Here is a 15,195-nt window from a genome sequence, read left to right as displayed (position 1 = left end):
TCCTTGCATTCCCAATCACCACTGTCCATCCGCACCTGGCATGACCTTATCTCCCGTCTTTCTCACTCCGGCTTCCCATCATGACCGACCGTTCCAGTTAACGCTCCGGTCAACGTTTTATTTCACATCGACCTTTCAATCACCGAACCCCAATTCCAATCATTCTAGTCTCATTCTGGACATTAGAGCGATTGGTGCAGGCGCTCTCTTGATGGAATAATATGAGAGAAGTGGTGAGGAAGGAAAAGAATAAAAGGGTTCGAAGGCGGAGGCAGGCAGGGATTATATACCCTACCGACAGCGAGTCAAGCCCGGGACCAAGCTAGCTGGGGTTCCGGACATAAATTCACGACTGGCGGCAATCATCTTAACGGAGAGAGGAGGTAGGAAAGGACTCAAGGCAATCCCGCCTGGGCTTAGATTCTAATAAAGAGAGACCACATTTTGCTGACCTCTCAAAAGGGTCGAGACCCGAGACACTTTGAACTCGGGTTACGAGCCTAACTTTTCTGCTCCTAGCAACTCACTCCACTTCCATTCTATCTCGTCATGGGTCATCCCACGTCCCAGGTCTGCCAACTCGCCACGGATGTCCATTTCGATGCTATGGTCGCTGTCATGGCCGATGCTCTGGTCGCTGTCATGGTCGATGCTGTAGTCGCTGTCACGGTCGCTATCATAGCCGTTATTTCCTTCTTCTCCCTGCGACGAAAGATCCTCCTCTGGTATGAAGTCAACAGATCCGAAGGACTGAGCGTCTGAACCGTTGATGTAGGAATCAATGTCGCTGTCGTGAACGCTTTCATTGCGATCCCCCGAAAGGATCTCCGAGGTAGCATCTTCATCCTCAGCTTCCTCATCGCCGTCATCTTCGTCATCTTCCTTAGCTTCCTTAGCTTTCTTGATGCCCTTATCGCCCTTGTTGCCCTCATCACCCTCAGCTTCTGTATCTTCTTCATCCTCATCAGTTACCCCAAGTATAGACACAGGCCTCCGTTTTCGCTATACAGCTATTAGCAGTCTGTAGGTTATTTAAGAGGCCATAACATACGCGATTTTTTAGTAGTGGAGAGCCTCGATAGAATCGTTCTTCAGCAGTAGCATCCCATTCGTCATTTTCAGCTTGAACTTTTCGAAGTGCAGCAGCTTTCATCTCTTCCTAGGATCTGAATCCAAACTTCTTGAGTAGCTTTGGCCTCCACTGGGGCCTCCATAGATGTAACTGATCTGCTTTGGCCTTAAATGCGAGTCGGGATGCTTCACGCCGACGGGCCAACTCGTCTACTTGGTCTGCTTGGTCCGCCTGGTCCGCATGGTCCACATGGTCCGCTTCGTCCGTTTTATGCTCATGGCTCGTTTCATGCTGATGGTTGGACTGGTCCATTTTATGCTGATGGTAGTAGTTGTATGCTGGTAGTAGTGGAGTAGTGATAGAAGAAGAAGAAGAAGAAGAAGAAGAATTAACTGGTAGCTGGGATTTCGAGATATTTATTGGTGGTGGTAGAAGAAGAAACTGCACTGTCAGCAGACGTACAGCCTTAGGATAGAGCTTGTAATGTGATTACCAGAATAACTTTCTCCAGAGCTTCCGCTAAATTTATATGGTAAGGTAGGTAGGTGATCTTCTTTGTACCTCGAGCTTAATCTTCTCCACTTTATTTATTGCCTTAGTTAGGTCCCCGCCACCTCGCCACTCCTTTCTTTCTCTTCTCACCTTTCCTTCACCACCCACATCACCACTCCTTTCTCTTCTCACCTTTCCTTCACCACCCACACCACTCCAACTTCCGGAGTCCTACCTCTCACACAAGTACTTCCTTCCGCCACATTGCCTGCTGGTACTTCTCCCACATTGTCTGCATCACCACGACCATCGGATTCTGCACTGTTTCCAGCTTTGGTGATGTCATCCCTTGCAAACGACGACTTCTGTCACGTTGGTCTATATCGCCCACGACCGGACTCGTCTTCTGGCATTCAACAGTGCCAATACTCAGACAGACTAAGGTTTCTAGTCCAACTGGTTACCTTTCTTAATACCTTCTCAATAATATATCTATAAGTAATTAAATGTGCTGGGTGTAGCACTTATTGTTTATCCCTACTGTTTGAGATTACTGTATGGCTTTGATCTATCTGATAATATTGAGTAAAGCTATAAAAAAAACAAATAACTAATTAAATCTAAGAAATTAAATAAACCCAGTTCTAAGTATTTATCCTCTAACTTCTACTATTTAAATTTTGTCTTTTTATTTATTTTAGAGTAGAGACTGAAAGTTTCTTAAATTAAAATACTTAGAGTGGGCGTTTAGGTAAGATATATTACCTCGCACTAAACTTAGATATAAAGACTTATATTTGTATGCGATTAGCATTTTGAACGTATGCGAATAGCAATACTTATTAATATTCCACCTGGTTGACACAATCCTTCAATACAATTTGATGCAGCCCAATAATTAGTAATATCCCAAGTCGTACTTTTCTGGAAACAAGATGCCATTCGCTGCTTCTAACACCTCCTGCTCAGCGTCATCGCTTGCTTCATCCTCATCCCATGGCAACAGGCCCATGGCGCGCAACCCTTCGACTCCACCAGCCTCACCAACTTCCTGGATACCCGAGTTCCCTGTCCGAGCGCTCTCACCAAAGACGCCGCCAAAATCCGGGCTCGGGTGGCCCAGAAGAAAGGCCTTGCGCTGGCGGGCGAGATAGAGGGCGTTGGTCTGCGTCAGCGGACACGCCGGCAGGTACATGATGGTTGTCCCGGGGAGGTCGGGGCGGCGGAGGCGGTCGAGGGCGTAGACGGCGTCGCAGTGCCAGACGAGGTAGTCGCCGGGCTCAAGGCGAGGGATGTGGACCATGCTGCGTGAGAGCTGCAGATGTGGGTGGAAGGCGACGTTGAGCTCCTGGGGATACGAGGGCAAGGCACCCTGGATGACTGATGAGATGGGATTCTCGAGTTTCCAGTTTTCGGGGGAGAGAAAGTCTGGATGCAGAGGCGAGGCGTTGACGGGACAGAAGAACGGACGGAGAAGCAAGTAGGCCGTGGACAATCGGATCATGGGACAGAGAAGGAGTGTGCCCTCGCCGACTGGGAGATCGCTGAAAGAGAGCCAGCCCTGGAACATGCGGAACAGGGCACATACACCATCGCCGTTGTACAGATCGCTCGTCACCTTGAGCCGCGTACTGCTATCCCACGGGTCGTAGTCCTCCCAGTCACCGTCCCAGATGCGTTGATACGTCGCTCCCACGCCGTACCCGTCCGATTCCCAGCGTTCGACACTCCCGCCGTCGACGTAGACGCTCAGCGAGCATGTTTCGTCGTCTGGGCTCCTGATACGCAGTCGGTCGGCATAGCTGACGGGGAAGTTGGGAGTGACGAGGGCGGCGGGATCAGACGAGTGCCACTGGTTCATGAGAAAGCGCTGGGCGGCGAGGACGTTGTCATGGGCGCGGGCTTTGATCTGTGAGGGCGACCAATAGACTCCGTAGAGATGCGGATCGTGAGTAGGTAGACGGCGGGCGCGGGGATCCTCGTCGAGGTATGAGTCTGTCGCCGACTTCCACTGCATTGCTGTATCTCGGGGGATGACGCCTCGGATGACAGCGACGCCTCGTTCCTTCATTTTCAACGAGAAGTCCTCCGCCATGGCTGCATCTGAGAGGTCCGCAAAGGCAATGGAGGGAAATATGCTGGGGCCGGCACTTGCGATGACCTCAATCTCGGCATGCAACTTGACGAGCAATCGTCTCCATGACGCGGTAATCTGCGTTTCCTTGCCAGCAATCAGGCCCTCCTTCACTTTGGCGAACCGCTTAGGCAGAGGCAGAGGCTCTGTAGTTTCGGCGAACATGCTACTCGTTGGGCCATGGCTGTGATCTGACGGCGACATGGTAAATGCAGGTATGGAACGAAGTGGATATCAGGGTCGGCTCAACGCCAAGACGGTTTCTCTTAGAAAGTAAGTATGCACGAGAATTGCAGAAAGATGAGTCGGCGGGGAGCTGTGAAATTGCTTCTCATGATGCCGAGAGCGGGGACGGCGGAGTTAAGAATGCGTGGTAGGTGCCGTTTGTGACACGCCCTCTCAACCCTAGTATCTCATGCGATGCATGGACAGCTTGAGTTTACATTTGTTATCGTGACGTCTTTCTCCCAGCCCAACCATAGACAATCATCTCGCGGTAATTCTTCGGTCGCGGTGCCTATTCTTCGGATGTTTGTCGCTATCGCGGGCCGCGGGGCCGGGGTCGGTACACGGCGAGCTTCCCGTTCCAATGGGAGAATTTTTCGACAATTTTTCGAGACTTGATGCAATTGATATTGCTCCCATTGGCCGTATGTGTATCGTACAAGAAGATCAGATGCCCCAAGATTCCACCATGTCCAGGTCCGGGGCCCATGTTCCCATGATATGGTTGGCTCTAAGCGCAGCTAAGCTTTCGTTCTTTTTGACCGTCTCAGGGTCGTGGTCGGAGTAATATCCTCCGTATGACTCGGCTCATCATCGGTTTTCCGCTTATTTGATGACGTCTTTGTGCTCTTCTTCACCTCTTTTGCCGGTGCTACCTTTTTCTTTGGCTTCGGCCGCTGTGATTGCTTCGGCTGTTGTGGTTGCTTCGGCTGCGGTGACTGTTCTGGCTGCTTCATGATTACATAGGCGACCTTCTCAACATCCGTCGCAGACACGCCAAGTCTCTTGGATAAGTCTTGCGCACTATCGCGCAAGGCACGGTACTCTTTTGCGTTGTACTTGATGGGGCTCTTTTTTCCATCGCAACACAGCCAGTAGAATGCCTCGTCCGAGAAGAAAATGACCTGATCTGGGTCATGGACGGTTAATAGCAGAGATGCGGTTGCGGGGCCGATGCCCCGGAGCTTCGTCAGGATGTCGAGAGCCGCTTGGGCATTGGAATCTTTCCGGTAGCCATCTAGCGCCTGTTGGATAATGTCCTTGGCGACGGCTGGGTCATTGGATGTAACGAGCTTCATCAATGTTGGTCGGAACTTTCCATGTCGCCTAATAGCGTGTTAGATTATCCACGAGCTGGCTTGTTATATGGAAAAGTGTATGTGATCTCCTCAGGAACCTGCTGACAAGGGATCGTGGAGACGGAGTAAGACCCGGCGGTGGTTTGCATCCAAGAGGGGTAGACTGACAATTTCCACTCAACAAGTACCTTGACGTCGTCGAGGTCCATTGAGCGCTGTGACTTGGCGATGGAAAACATACTCAATGCCTCATCATATCGATAGCCGTCCAGCTCCTGTAGCGTCTTCTGGTCATCCTTGGCTATGATTTCTCCATTAGCGACCTTGTGGAGAGAACAACTTATGTATGACTTACCGCCTTTAGACTCGGAGATGGTTTTGATGATATCGGGATACTGGTCAAGAAGGCTTTCAAACTCGGTCTTGGTGATCTTGTCCGCCGCGGCAATGCTCAACAGTGCAGCCATATCGCCCCGGTTGATCAAGGCGTAGCCCGGTATCGTTAGAGTGCAGATAGAGGTGGCCAAGTCCGTGTTTAAATTGTTTCTTGCAGTGTGGTATTTTCAAACCACGCAGAGAAAGGGTAGGGAGCCGTTCACAGGGTGTCGCTGCATGCAAAGGGTGACGGTCCTCGTTGACGTTCCGGCTTGAGAAAACCGTGCAAGGGCGTGACAGGGAAAACGGTGGCAGAGGAAATCCTCGAAATGAGTAGAGAATCGATTCTTTAGATATGTGGCCGGTACTGAAATTGATGAGGCTGTACTATGATGGATGGATTGTGAAGGATTATGTTGAAGGGTGAAGAAGTTGGTGGTTGTCTGCGACGCGACATTGCGAATGACGCGGCACGCGATCGGTCGGCATTTCGTCCACCACTAATGGACGGTGACGTCCACACAGCAGCAGCTTCCGCATGGAATCACGTCGGGCGAAGAAATACCACGAATTCAACAAATATCCAAATAATTTCTCCGAAATGGACAAAATGTAAAAATTCCAGATGTCCATGGAGTAATGCTGGCTCTGCACAAGAGCGGTCCTCACGAATGGTGCAGAGGCTTGGCGTACAACCATTATTCTGGCGCTGTCCCTCTTCGTCCTACATCCCTTAAGATGACTTAAATGATTTACTCTTTTTTTGCCGTCATATCAAAACTGTCATTCTTAAATTGATTGCTAACAATATGACTCTTTGGCTGGCTGATCCATTCCAATGAGCACCGACCGCGAAGACTATCATTCAGCGTGACAAATTACTCTGGTCCTTGTGGGCAGACCAGGAAGCCCAACCATACTATGAATCATCACTCCAGTGACAGCTTCCTCCCATTGATAGTCTGTGGCACGGAGAAGGGACACAAACCTCTTCAGTAATAGGTCCGGTACCATGACTTCGGTGCCAGGATGCCACATCTTATGCCTATCGCTTTCGATTCATGGCTTTTTTAATGCTGGTTGCACATTGCTGCCACACCTGTCAAGTCAATATTGGACATATAAGCTTCAATAATAATTCGCAATCACCCGTCCGCAAGTTAGCTTGGGATCACTTGCCAGTAGTTGAGATGCTCAAATCTCAGGTGTCCGTAGTTTCTGGAGCGTAGAGATCTTCGGCGGAGTCGTTCCAGCACATGAAAAAATCACACCTCGAGGTCGCCAACAAACAACGTCATGGTCCAGTTCTATTTATAGGGGTTGCATTAGCGCTATTGTACGAATTGTGGTGAATTAATACAGATGGAAATTTAGAGAGAGCTGAATGTTAATCGTATTGCCTTACTAATGTCCACAGATCTACAGACATGCATCGCTTGAGGGCGCGATGGTCTTGAAGTCTGCGTAGAGAAAAACCTCTCTACCGAAACAGCATGAGGGAGCGGCAGAAACAAATTTTGCGTGCTTGTCAATGTTGCGAGATGGTCCCGAGGAGAGTGCGCGAAGCATACGGAGCAATTCCACCAGGCCCAGAATTGATGGATTGCTGAGAAAATTGAATGGCTATTTCTGATAACCACGAATATATGATCCTTGGACATAAACGGATCGAGGATACTTTACTGGGAGTTGTATTCTCGACACTCACCTCGAAGTTTTCACCGATGAAGAATCCGAAGGAAATGGTACTTACCAAAAACTTCCAAATCTCAAACTTGTGCACAGTAAAAGTACTGTACTCAATCAACAGCGAGTCTCAGGGATACCTAATACCGAGCACCATGACCATATCATAATCATTCACCACCCAACTACAAATACTCGTAAGTATTAGGTTCTTTTGGAAATGGGGGAGGAAGTCCGGGCTGATTTGAGGAGTTTGCGTTCTACTTACACCATGACCGCAACTTGATTGATGGTCAGGTACTTATCTGGTCTTGTATTGGAGAGGGAAGAAACATGAGCAAGAGAAATATATTTGAAACTGGGTAAGATGAAGCCGTATGTTGCCATTCATTAAATGAAATATGGAATATCCGGCAGGTGCTTCATCCGATGGGCTGTACCACTCGGCACTAGATGTTCGGGTGTGAACAATGTCAACCACACTCAGATTTGGATACGAAGTAACGCTAGTAAATAATGATGACGATGACGTGATGAAAGAAACAGAAGATCCAACCTTACTACACCATGGACTATATGAAACACCCATCATACTACTATACCATATCGGCTCGATAAATTGGCCCTGCTCTTATGGACTAAAGCTAAGCTACTTTATACAAGGCTTGGATTTCCTTAATTATTAGGTATAAAAAGGCCTAAAGGCAATAAGGATTCAAGGCTAATTTACTGAGCCGATACGGTATTCGCTCTCGTTCGATTCTGAAAAGAGACGCTAACTCTGAGGCACCGGCGCACTGTGTGGCTCTTAAAGACCCTCTTCAGACCCTGGCCCCACTGATACGCTCCAGCGAATGGCAGCACGTCGGTTTTCCCGTTTTCTTTGGCCCAACCACCAATTGCCCAAGATCAACCTTCAGCATCCAGAAATCTGACCAAAAAAACACAGCCTCAAACAACTCATTCTCCTCATCATCCTCCTAAACAGCAACCATGGGTAACGTACGAGACCCTACGATCCTCCCGGGTTTCTGGTGTGCTAACTGACATGATCTAGGGCGCCAAGGCTCAGCAGAAGCGTGATCGCAACCAGAAGGAGGGCAAGGTTGCCAAGTCGCAGCTCAAGGTGGTGAGTTCTTCGTCCTTCGGCCGCTCTTCGTCTGTGTCTCGCATGCTAACGGCCCCGAATAGAACAAGCAGGCCTGCGACATCCAGTGCCAGATCTGCAAGTCGACCTTCCTCAAGACCACCAAAGCCCCCGCGTTCGTGCCCCTCCAATCCACTCCTCCGACATTTTTGTCCTGATCTCCGAACTAACACTGGATCCTCTCGCAGTCTGACCGAGCACGCCGCCAACAAGCACAGCAAGACCCTAGAGGAGTGCTTCCCGACTTTCGAGCAGTAGATCGTTCTACCGGCAAGGCTTCAGAAGAAAAAAGCAATATGGCGTAGTGGAGAGTGGGAGCATTCAGCGAGGCGTCTTTGTGGAGCGCATGGTGGTTGGTGTGAGGTTGACGTTGACGGGCTCATGATGGATGATATACACGGTCCTTTTCGCTCTCTGATTTTGATTTACGGGAGTTCTTTTAGATCTGTCTCTATGTCCTAAACCTCTACACCACGATAGACATGTCTTTTGATTAGTGAGCCTCCACCGCCGCCGTGGTGGGCACCTTGACCGGTGCTCCCACTGGCGCACTCGCCTTCTTCTTCGCCTCGGTCTGTTCCACACGAATTGCCGCAAGGATGTCTGGGTACCACCGCTCGCCAACGTCCGGATGGCTCTTGACGCGGTTGCGCAGCGTCGCCTCGCCCAGTGTCTTGGCCACGCCGCCTCCGCGGAACGTAAACTCGACGTCGTCGACGCGGCCGCCGTTGGCCTCGATCACGCGCTGTCGCTGCTCCCGCACGCTCTCGGGCACCTTGCCCACGCCCACCGTCTCCAGATCCTCAAAGTCGGCGTCCCCCTTGACGCCCTGGAAGAAGGGGATGGAGAAGCGCGCGCCGGTGCCGGACAGCGGCGACAGGACGCGGTGCGTTGTAGACACACACACGCCCTGCGTCAGCGCCTCGAGGCCCTGGCCGATGGCTACGACAAGGGTTCCGGGAATGGGCGGGCAGTCAATCCATTCGCCCTTGATGTTCTGTACTTGCAAGCCGCGATGTTGCGTAGCCTGTAGGAGATAGCTGCTCAGCATGGAGTCTTTGTGCGGACCGACACCCTGACCCTGCTTCTCTCCCTCCTTTCCAAGTTGCTGGAGGTCTGGGTACCGGACAATCTTGAGCTTGTGCTGCTGGTCCTCGTCAAAGTACTTGTTGAAGGCGTCTTTGGGCAGCTCAATGGCCTCGGCGATGAGAGATGTGAAGTAGATGGAGATCTTGCCCATCCGATCCATGTACTCCGTGTAGGTGTCGCGGAACCCAGGCAGAGACTCCTCCGCCGGCCATTGATTGGGCGCCAACAGGTGGTGATGCAGTGGCGATCCTGGCCTGGGAATGGGGTGCTCCGTCGACAGGTCAATCTGCTCACGGTGATCAACCTCACCGGCCGTGATCTCGGCCGAAAGGCGCGAGTAGCCCAGGAACGACTGGGCATTCTTCATTTCAATCTTGAGCCTATTCGACGGGTTAGTAAAGCAATCTTCTGACAGCCGGCTCAACTACCGCAGCGGGGGAGGAACCATACTTGTCTTCTTCCGGTATGTCGAAGAAGCCAATGCCCAGCGTGATGACTCGCTGAAACAGCTCATCTGAGATGCCCACATTCTTCAGATAGAGAAACCCAACTTCCATCAATGCGTGGCGGAGCTCTTTGAGAAACTGGGGCTTCGTCGCCGGGTCTCCGGCCGCAGCCAGGTCCAAAATCGGGACGGACGTAAACGACATGGAGAGAAGCAAAATGGTACTACTGATGGAGGCAGAGCACAGGGAAAAGGACAATGACGAAGCGCACGATGATAAAATAATCTCTCTTGTTGATTTGTAACCTGGTATCGTCTCTTTTTGCGTAAAATATGCAGGTAAGGCCATGAAATAGTCCATCACCAGCCGCAATGGCGCAATTTGGTTCCACCCACGTCCACGCGCCCTCCTCTTGATCTGAACACCCCGCATCGGCCAACAACCGATATATGCCGGGTGGCGTTGGCGATAGCCTCCACGGCGGAATCCCACGTCGGCTGAATTCGGTAATGATCTTACATTTTGTGTTTCTGGGTCTGCACTTCCAACCAGTCAGAGTCTGTTGTATACGGTATCAACCACCCGGCAGTTCATCCAAACGGATGTTTGCTATTAAGTCTATCGTCTAGATTGCTCACGACGAAGCCGACAGGGGTTTCGTCGCGAGAAGGCCGGTAACCTTGTAAAACATGTCCTCAATAGGAGGCGCTGCAAAAGCGGGAGCAGCGTCAAAGATGTCAGCAAGGTGCTGTTGATGCACCACCCTCGGATGCACGTCGTCATCCTCCATCTCGACGTCCTCTTCATCTGCCACCTCATCTGCGTCCTCTTCCACGTCACTCGCCATATCCTCGTCCTCTTCAATGAGGCCGGAACCCGCATCGGTGTCAAGAGCATCGGTATCCTCAAGACGAAGATCCTCAAGAGGTTGGACGGTCGCAAGCGAGGAGGCATCAGATCCCTCTGCAACAACCCAAATCTGAGCTGCATCGTCCAGAGCAATAAAACCGCTCGTGTCGGGTGCGGACACCAGACTGATTATCTTTTGAGGGGTGTTGCGCACCAGCAGAGGCTCGGATTCCTCCGGCTCAAAGACTCCCAAGGTGGAACCCTCACTGAACGGCAGCGCCACGGCAAAGTGCCCAGAGGTGTGGTCCACAGCGAGCTGCAGCAGGTCGTTGGTCCCTGTAGTCTTGGGAATAACAACACCATATCGCAGCTCATCGCTCACAACATCGTAAACGCGCAGTTCGTCTGACAAGACAATAATAAAGGGAGACAGGGCGCGAACGGAGCGCAGCTGTCCCTTCCATTGGCCTTCCAGTGTTTTGACAATCTCACCAGAGACGGCGTCGATAACGTAGACAGCTCCGGTGCCAACGGTTCCGAATGCAACGAACAAAGTCGAACCATCTTCGGAGAATGTGATGCTTCCCTGAGGCTCGTACTTGGCGGTGGACTCGGGAACGTCCACAGTGCCCTCCTGAGGGAGACCTTCGCCAACTGCAATTACTTGTGAGCAGCTCCAGGTGAACACCTCTCGTCCATCTGCTCCCTTGACAACAACGCCGTTTTGGGATCGAGTCTTGGGTCGCCACAAGCGAACCAAGCCATCGGTTCCAATCGTCGCGAAGCATGTCGAGACAGGATTTGATGCAAGATCGAGAACGGCCTCATTGTGAGCAGTGGCATGAGGAGCATTGATCCTAGAAACCAGGGCAATCTGGTCATCGCCCTGTCGAGCCTCCCAGAACTTGAGATAGACCTCACGTCGTTCCTGAATGAATTGTTCCTTCAAGTCGCTGAGGACGTTGTCCACATCTCGAGGCGATGGCTCCCAAGTATCCACGCTGGCAAGCCATTCTCCATCAGCCGAAAAGGCCATGTGGGTGATGAGAGGCTCATCAATGGGGTTGCCCTTGTTGGTAATATTGACATCAGTAGGTTGCGTACGTGCCAGGGCCTGTCTAGAGACACTTCGGAAGGTTTCGAGGTCGAATGTCTGCAACAAAGGAGCTGAGAAGTTTCCTGACGAAGTAGCCTGAGCACCGTTGCCCACGCAAACATGTAGTCTCGAGTGATCCGTCGGCCTAATGGCAGCTGGGATGGGTCGTCGCACGGACTCAGGAGTTGTCCAGGTGCGCTGAACGAGAAGATCCTTGGGGGATGAGGCGTGCACTGCGGCGGACTGGATGCCGGCGATGTACGCAGTGGGCTTCATCTCGGCGGTGGACAAGATCATGGTAGAGTTATCATCCAGATGGATTACATACGAGGAACCGCTGGCAGAAACAACAATGTTCTCCACGCTGCCAGAAAGATGGGGGAGAAAGTCTTTTCTTGAAGTGTCCATCTGCCAGAGAACAAGGGAGTTCTCAGAGCCTCCAGAAATCATATAGTGACCTGCCCATAGTTAGTATCAATTGAATTGAATCGTGACGAGTTCAGCACATACCGTCGCGAGACCACTTCAAAGCGTGCACGGCCTTTCTGTGCCAATGATACTTCTGGGCCTGAATCATTTCTTTATCAGAGCCCGGCTTTCCGAGAGCTATGCTTCGGGCAAGGACGTCGTGATAGAGGTAGATGGAACCACGGGCACCGCCAACGATGACGTCGACCACAGGTGCGGGCTCTGACCGAGCCTTCTTGCTGCTCGTCGCCGGCCTCGTGTACACTCGGACATCCAGGGCTGTGATAAGATCGGGGATGTCGAAAGAATAAAACTCATACTCCAGGGCCGCCAAGGCGTCGGGTTGTTCCTGCGATGGGACGCCCATGAAAAGGCGGTCGTTGATAGCTCCAACAAGAACCTGGCCATCTTCGCTCAATTCCAGCAGCTGCAGACCGTTGCCCGGCTTCTTCATGGCCATGACGACCTTGGGCTCGGCAGTTGACTGCACCTTTCCTTCGTATGCAACGACCTCGATCCGGTTTGACTTGTCTGATTCGGCGATCAAGAGGACTTCTTCCGTCTTCTTAGAGATCTTGGTGGTCAAGACAACCAGTGCCTTGGCCGTTCCGGATTGTGTTTTGAAAGATTCGGGTGTCTTGGAGCTCGTCCAGTCGACATGGAACACGCGACCGTCCGAGCAGGCCACCCAAATAAAATGGGGGTTCTGCTTTGAGAGTCGTGTAGCGACAATGGTTGCCGACGCCGACGCCTTCTGCGCAGAAGACTCGACAACCGTTATGGGGATTCGGCGGACTAACAAAGAGTCCACGGCCGAGTAGATTTGGATTGAGGTGTTGTAGGCCAGGATGAGATATCTGATACTAGTTAGAAACACCACCTTACATCCTTTGTGACAAAACTTACTGGTCATCTTCAGTGAGAATAGGATCAATGTCGAGCATTCGTCCACCCATGGGTTTCGACACCCGCCATCCAGCCTCAGCATTATCGAACTGTGGAACAATCCCCAGCTCGCGATCCCCGGTAGTTTCGAGAGCGGTAGACAGTCCATTCTTCTCAGAGCTCGCGCCATTCAAGGTGTTCAGCAGATCAGCGGTTGATTTGCGCCCATTGGCCTTGTTCTCCTTCCGTTCAGCACGCTGCCGTTTCGACCTCGAATCTGCCTCGGCTAGCTCCCTCTTGCGCTTCTTCGTCTGGTCATCTTTCGTCCGAGTGCTCTTGTTGCCGGCCATTTTCGAAACGCCCCTGGGCAAAGTCGACACAGTTTCGAGAATTGGGGGGGCGCGGCGGCCAAATCGTATTCCGCGTCGTCGATCGAGAAAGATGAGGACTGCCAATGCTTGGGTCGCAGAAATTTTGGTCCCGCTTTGGTGAACTTTTTTGTTGCCGATAAGATAACCATCCGTCGGGGAAACCTCGGGTGGAAGAATTTATTTTCAACACCAAGGTCGCCCCCATCACCGAGCTCTCTTTGAGACAACCAGCTACCCTTTGTCGCGATCCGTGTTGTGAACCCGAAACTCCCGCGTGATCTTCCCTCATTGCCAAAATGATTATCCCCATCCGTTGCTTCTCCTGCGGAAAGGTACGCGCCCCGCTGACTATGCGCCGGCCAAGCGGCAATCTGACTGACAAATCTGCAGGTCACCGGCGACCTTTGGGAGCGCTATCTCCAGTTGATCGCGGATCCCCGCAAGACTGATGGGTATGGGAGAATCGCGTGCAACCCTTCCAACGAGGAGCTAACCTGAATATCTAGTGATGCTATGGACGAGCTTGGCCTCAAGCGCTACTGCTGCCGCCGCATGATCATGACCCACGTCGATCTTATCGAGAAGCTTCTCAAGTACGATGACACCGCACGAAGATCGTTTCCAGAGGAGCAACTGCTAAGCTATCCACAGGTACACGCCCGATGGCCGAAACGAGAAGAAACAGCGATTGAACGAGACCGAGTAGAGCACCCTTGGGAGGGAGCAACAACGGGATCATGCATGGTCAGGCGTTTTGGGACATCAAACAAGTGTCGCGTGGGCTGGCGTATGGAGGAATTCGCATTGAATAAAGTCTTTCTATGGAGCACGCGAGCGCTCATCTCGGCTGCCAATCCATGCGGATGTGTCACGACTTGAAAAGTGCAACTGCTACGACTTGGTGCCACGCTTCGGCCTCTGCAAATGGAACGAATCGATGGTGGTATGAAGCCAAGATGGAAACTCCGATCGTATCTCACAGCGGCCCATCTTGGTGTGGTTTAACTGCCGTGTCGAACGATGTCATGGCTAATATCTTGCACTGCCATGGGCTCCTGTGAGCAACCACAAACGCGTCCTCTGGGGTCGAGCAGAAAGAGCGGTGGGCAACCCAAGGCACACCCGACGCAACGAAAATGAGCAAACGTTAGGCGTATTTAGACAAGCTAGAACCAACAGACTTTTCCACTGATGCCGAAGACATCCGCGGGGAGATCGGAACGCATAGCCTCGCATAGCCCGAACCTCACCTGACATGGACCCACGGTCTGGAAAACAAACTCTGCCCTCGAGTGTGTTGGTTTGGCCTGGGCTGACTTTTCTCTTTGGAGTAATCCAAGCGAAAGGGCATCAGGCCGGCACCGTTGTCCGAGTCTGACCTTGTCCGCCGAGACACTACGGACCAACATACACTCGCTGTGCATGGTGGCTATGTCGATGAACCAAGCTGTCGGAGCCGAGCCTGCTATTGCTCAGCGGTCATATCGACTGATTTCTGCCACTCGGCATTTCCAGAGTAACCCTCTTGCAGTAGAGCCGTCGGGGCTTGCGGACTTTTGGGTATGATCCTCTCGCAAGAGGCGACATGGGGCATTGGCAGGGGAGGCACGGCGCGCTTCTCAGTCTCGGGCCTCGATCCTCCTGAGCGGTCAGCAAAATGTGGCATCCATTTCTTGGAATCCAAGCCGTTTCCATATCACAATAGCGAAAGGGTGATCATCTTGTCTCATACTTGTGGGTATTGAGGCTCAAGTAAGGCCGCGGCCAATGAGCCTCATGGT

At 51.8% G+C, this 15,195-nt stretch overlaps 6 protein-coding genes across 6 annotated transcripts; 2 read left to right on the top strand and 4 right to left on the bottom strand.

Annotated features, from left to right (window-relative positions):
* Positions 1-492: 492 nt before the first annotated feature.
* BGZ61DRAFT_473577 (uncharacterized protein) lies at positions 493-1,153 on the bottom strand (the record flags this gene model as incomplete). The annotated part of the gene is made up of 2 exons (XM_046248468.1): positions 493-1,002; positions 1,052-1,153. The coding sequence occupies 2 exons, from the start codon at positions 1,151-1,153 to the stop codon at positions 493-495; spliced, it is 612 nt and encodes a 203-aa protein (XP_046109701.1).
* Positions 1,154-2,462: 1,309 nt separating this feature from the next.
* Positions 2,463-5,813, bottom strand: BGZ61DRAFT_412590 (uncharacterized protein; the record flags this gene model as incomplete). The annotated part of the gene is made up of 4 exons (XM_046243300.1): positions 5,358-5,813; positions 5,171-5,303; positions 4,467-5,030; positions 2,463-3,882 (listed from the first exon to the last, which is right to left on the bottom strand). Exons 1-4 carry the CDS (start codon positions 5,467-5,469, stop codon positions 2,463-2,465), a joined length of 2,229 nt encoding a protein of 742 aa, XP_046109700.1. The 5' UTR covers positions 5,470-5,813.
* A 2,152-nt stretch (positions 5,814-7,965) lies between these two features.
* BGZ61DRAFT_443369 (At2g23090 like protein) lies at positions 7,966-8,710 on the top strand. Its single transcript, XM_046244862.1, has 4 exons — positions 7,966-8,065; positions 8,121-8,192; positions 8,255-8,325; positions 8,399-8,710. Exons 1-4 carry the CDS (start codon positions 8,057-8,059, stop codon positions 8,466-8,468), a joined length of 222 nt encoding a protein of 73 aa, XP_046109699.1. The 5' UTR covers positions 7,966-8,056; the 3' UTR covers positions 8,469-8,710.
* BGZ61DRAFT_412589 (uncharacterized protein) lies at positions 8,704-10,031 on the bottom strand (the record flags this gene model as incomplete). Its single annotated transcript, XM_046243299.1, has 2 exons — positions 9,750-10,031; positions 8,704-9,679 (listed from the first exon to the last, which is right to left on the bottom strand). The coding sequence occupies exons 1-2, from the start codon at positions 9,947-9,949 to the stop codon at positions 8,704-8,706; spliced, it is 1,176 nt and encodes a 391-aa protein (XP_046109698.1). The 5' UTR covers positions 9,950-10,031.
* A 1-nt stretch (position 10,032) lies between these two features.
* Positions 10,033-13,518, bottom strand: BGZ61DRAFT_412584 (WD40-repeat-containing domain protein). The gene is made up of 3 exons (XM_046243298.1): positions 13,065-13,518; positions 12,201-13,015; positions 10,033-12,148 (listed from the first exon to the last, which is right to left on the bottom strand). The coding sequence occupies exons 1-3, from the start codon at positions 13,391-13,393 to the stop codon at positions 10,380-10,382; spliced, it is 2,913 nt and encodes a 970-aa protein (XP_046109697.1). The 5' UTR covers positions 13,394-13,518; the 3' UTR covers positions 10,033-10,379.
* Positions 13,519-13,710: 192 nt separating this feature from the next.
* Positions 13,711-14,120, top strand: BGZ61DRAFT_528170 (8 kDa subunit-domain-containing protein; the record flags this gene model as incomplete). The annotated part of the gene is made up of 4 exons (XM_046253212.1): positions 13,711-13,746; positions 13,805-13,866; positions 13,921-14,007; positions 14,066-14,120. 4 exons carry the CDS (start codon positions 13,711-13,713, stop codon positions 14,118-14,120), a joined length of 240 nt encoding a protein of 79 aa, XP_046109696.1.
* Between the last annotated feature and the right edge of the window lie 1,075 nt (positions 14,121-15,195).

The sequence above is a fragment of the Ilyonectria robusta genome (assembly GCF_021365365.1).
Source record: "Ilyonectria robusta strain PMI_751 chromosome Unknown BGZ61scaffold_3, whole genome shotgun sequence".
Lineage (NCBI taxonomy): Eukaryota > Fungi > Ascomycota > Sordariomycetes > Hypocreales > Nectriaceae > Ilyonectria > Ilyonectria robusta.
Note: the sequence above shows the minus strand (reverse complement) of the source record. Positions and strands in the feature narration are given on the sequence as shown.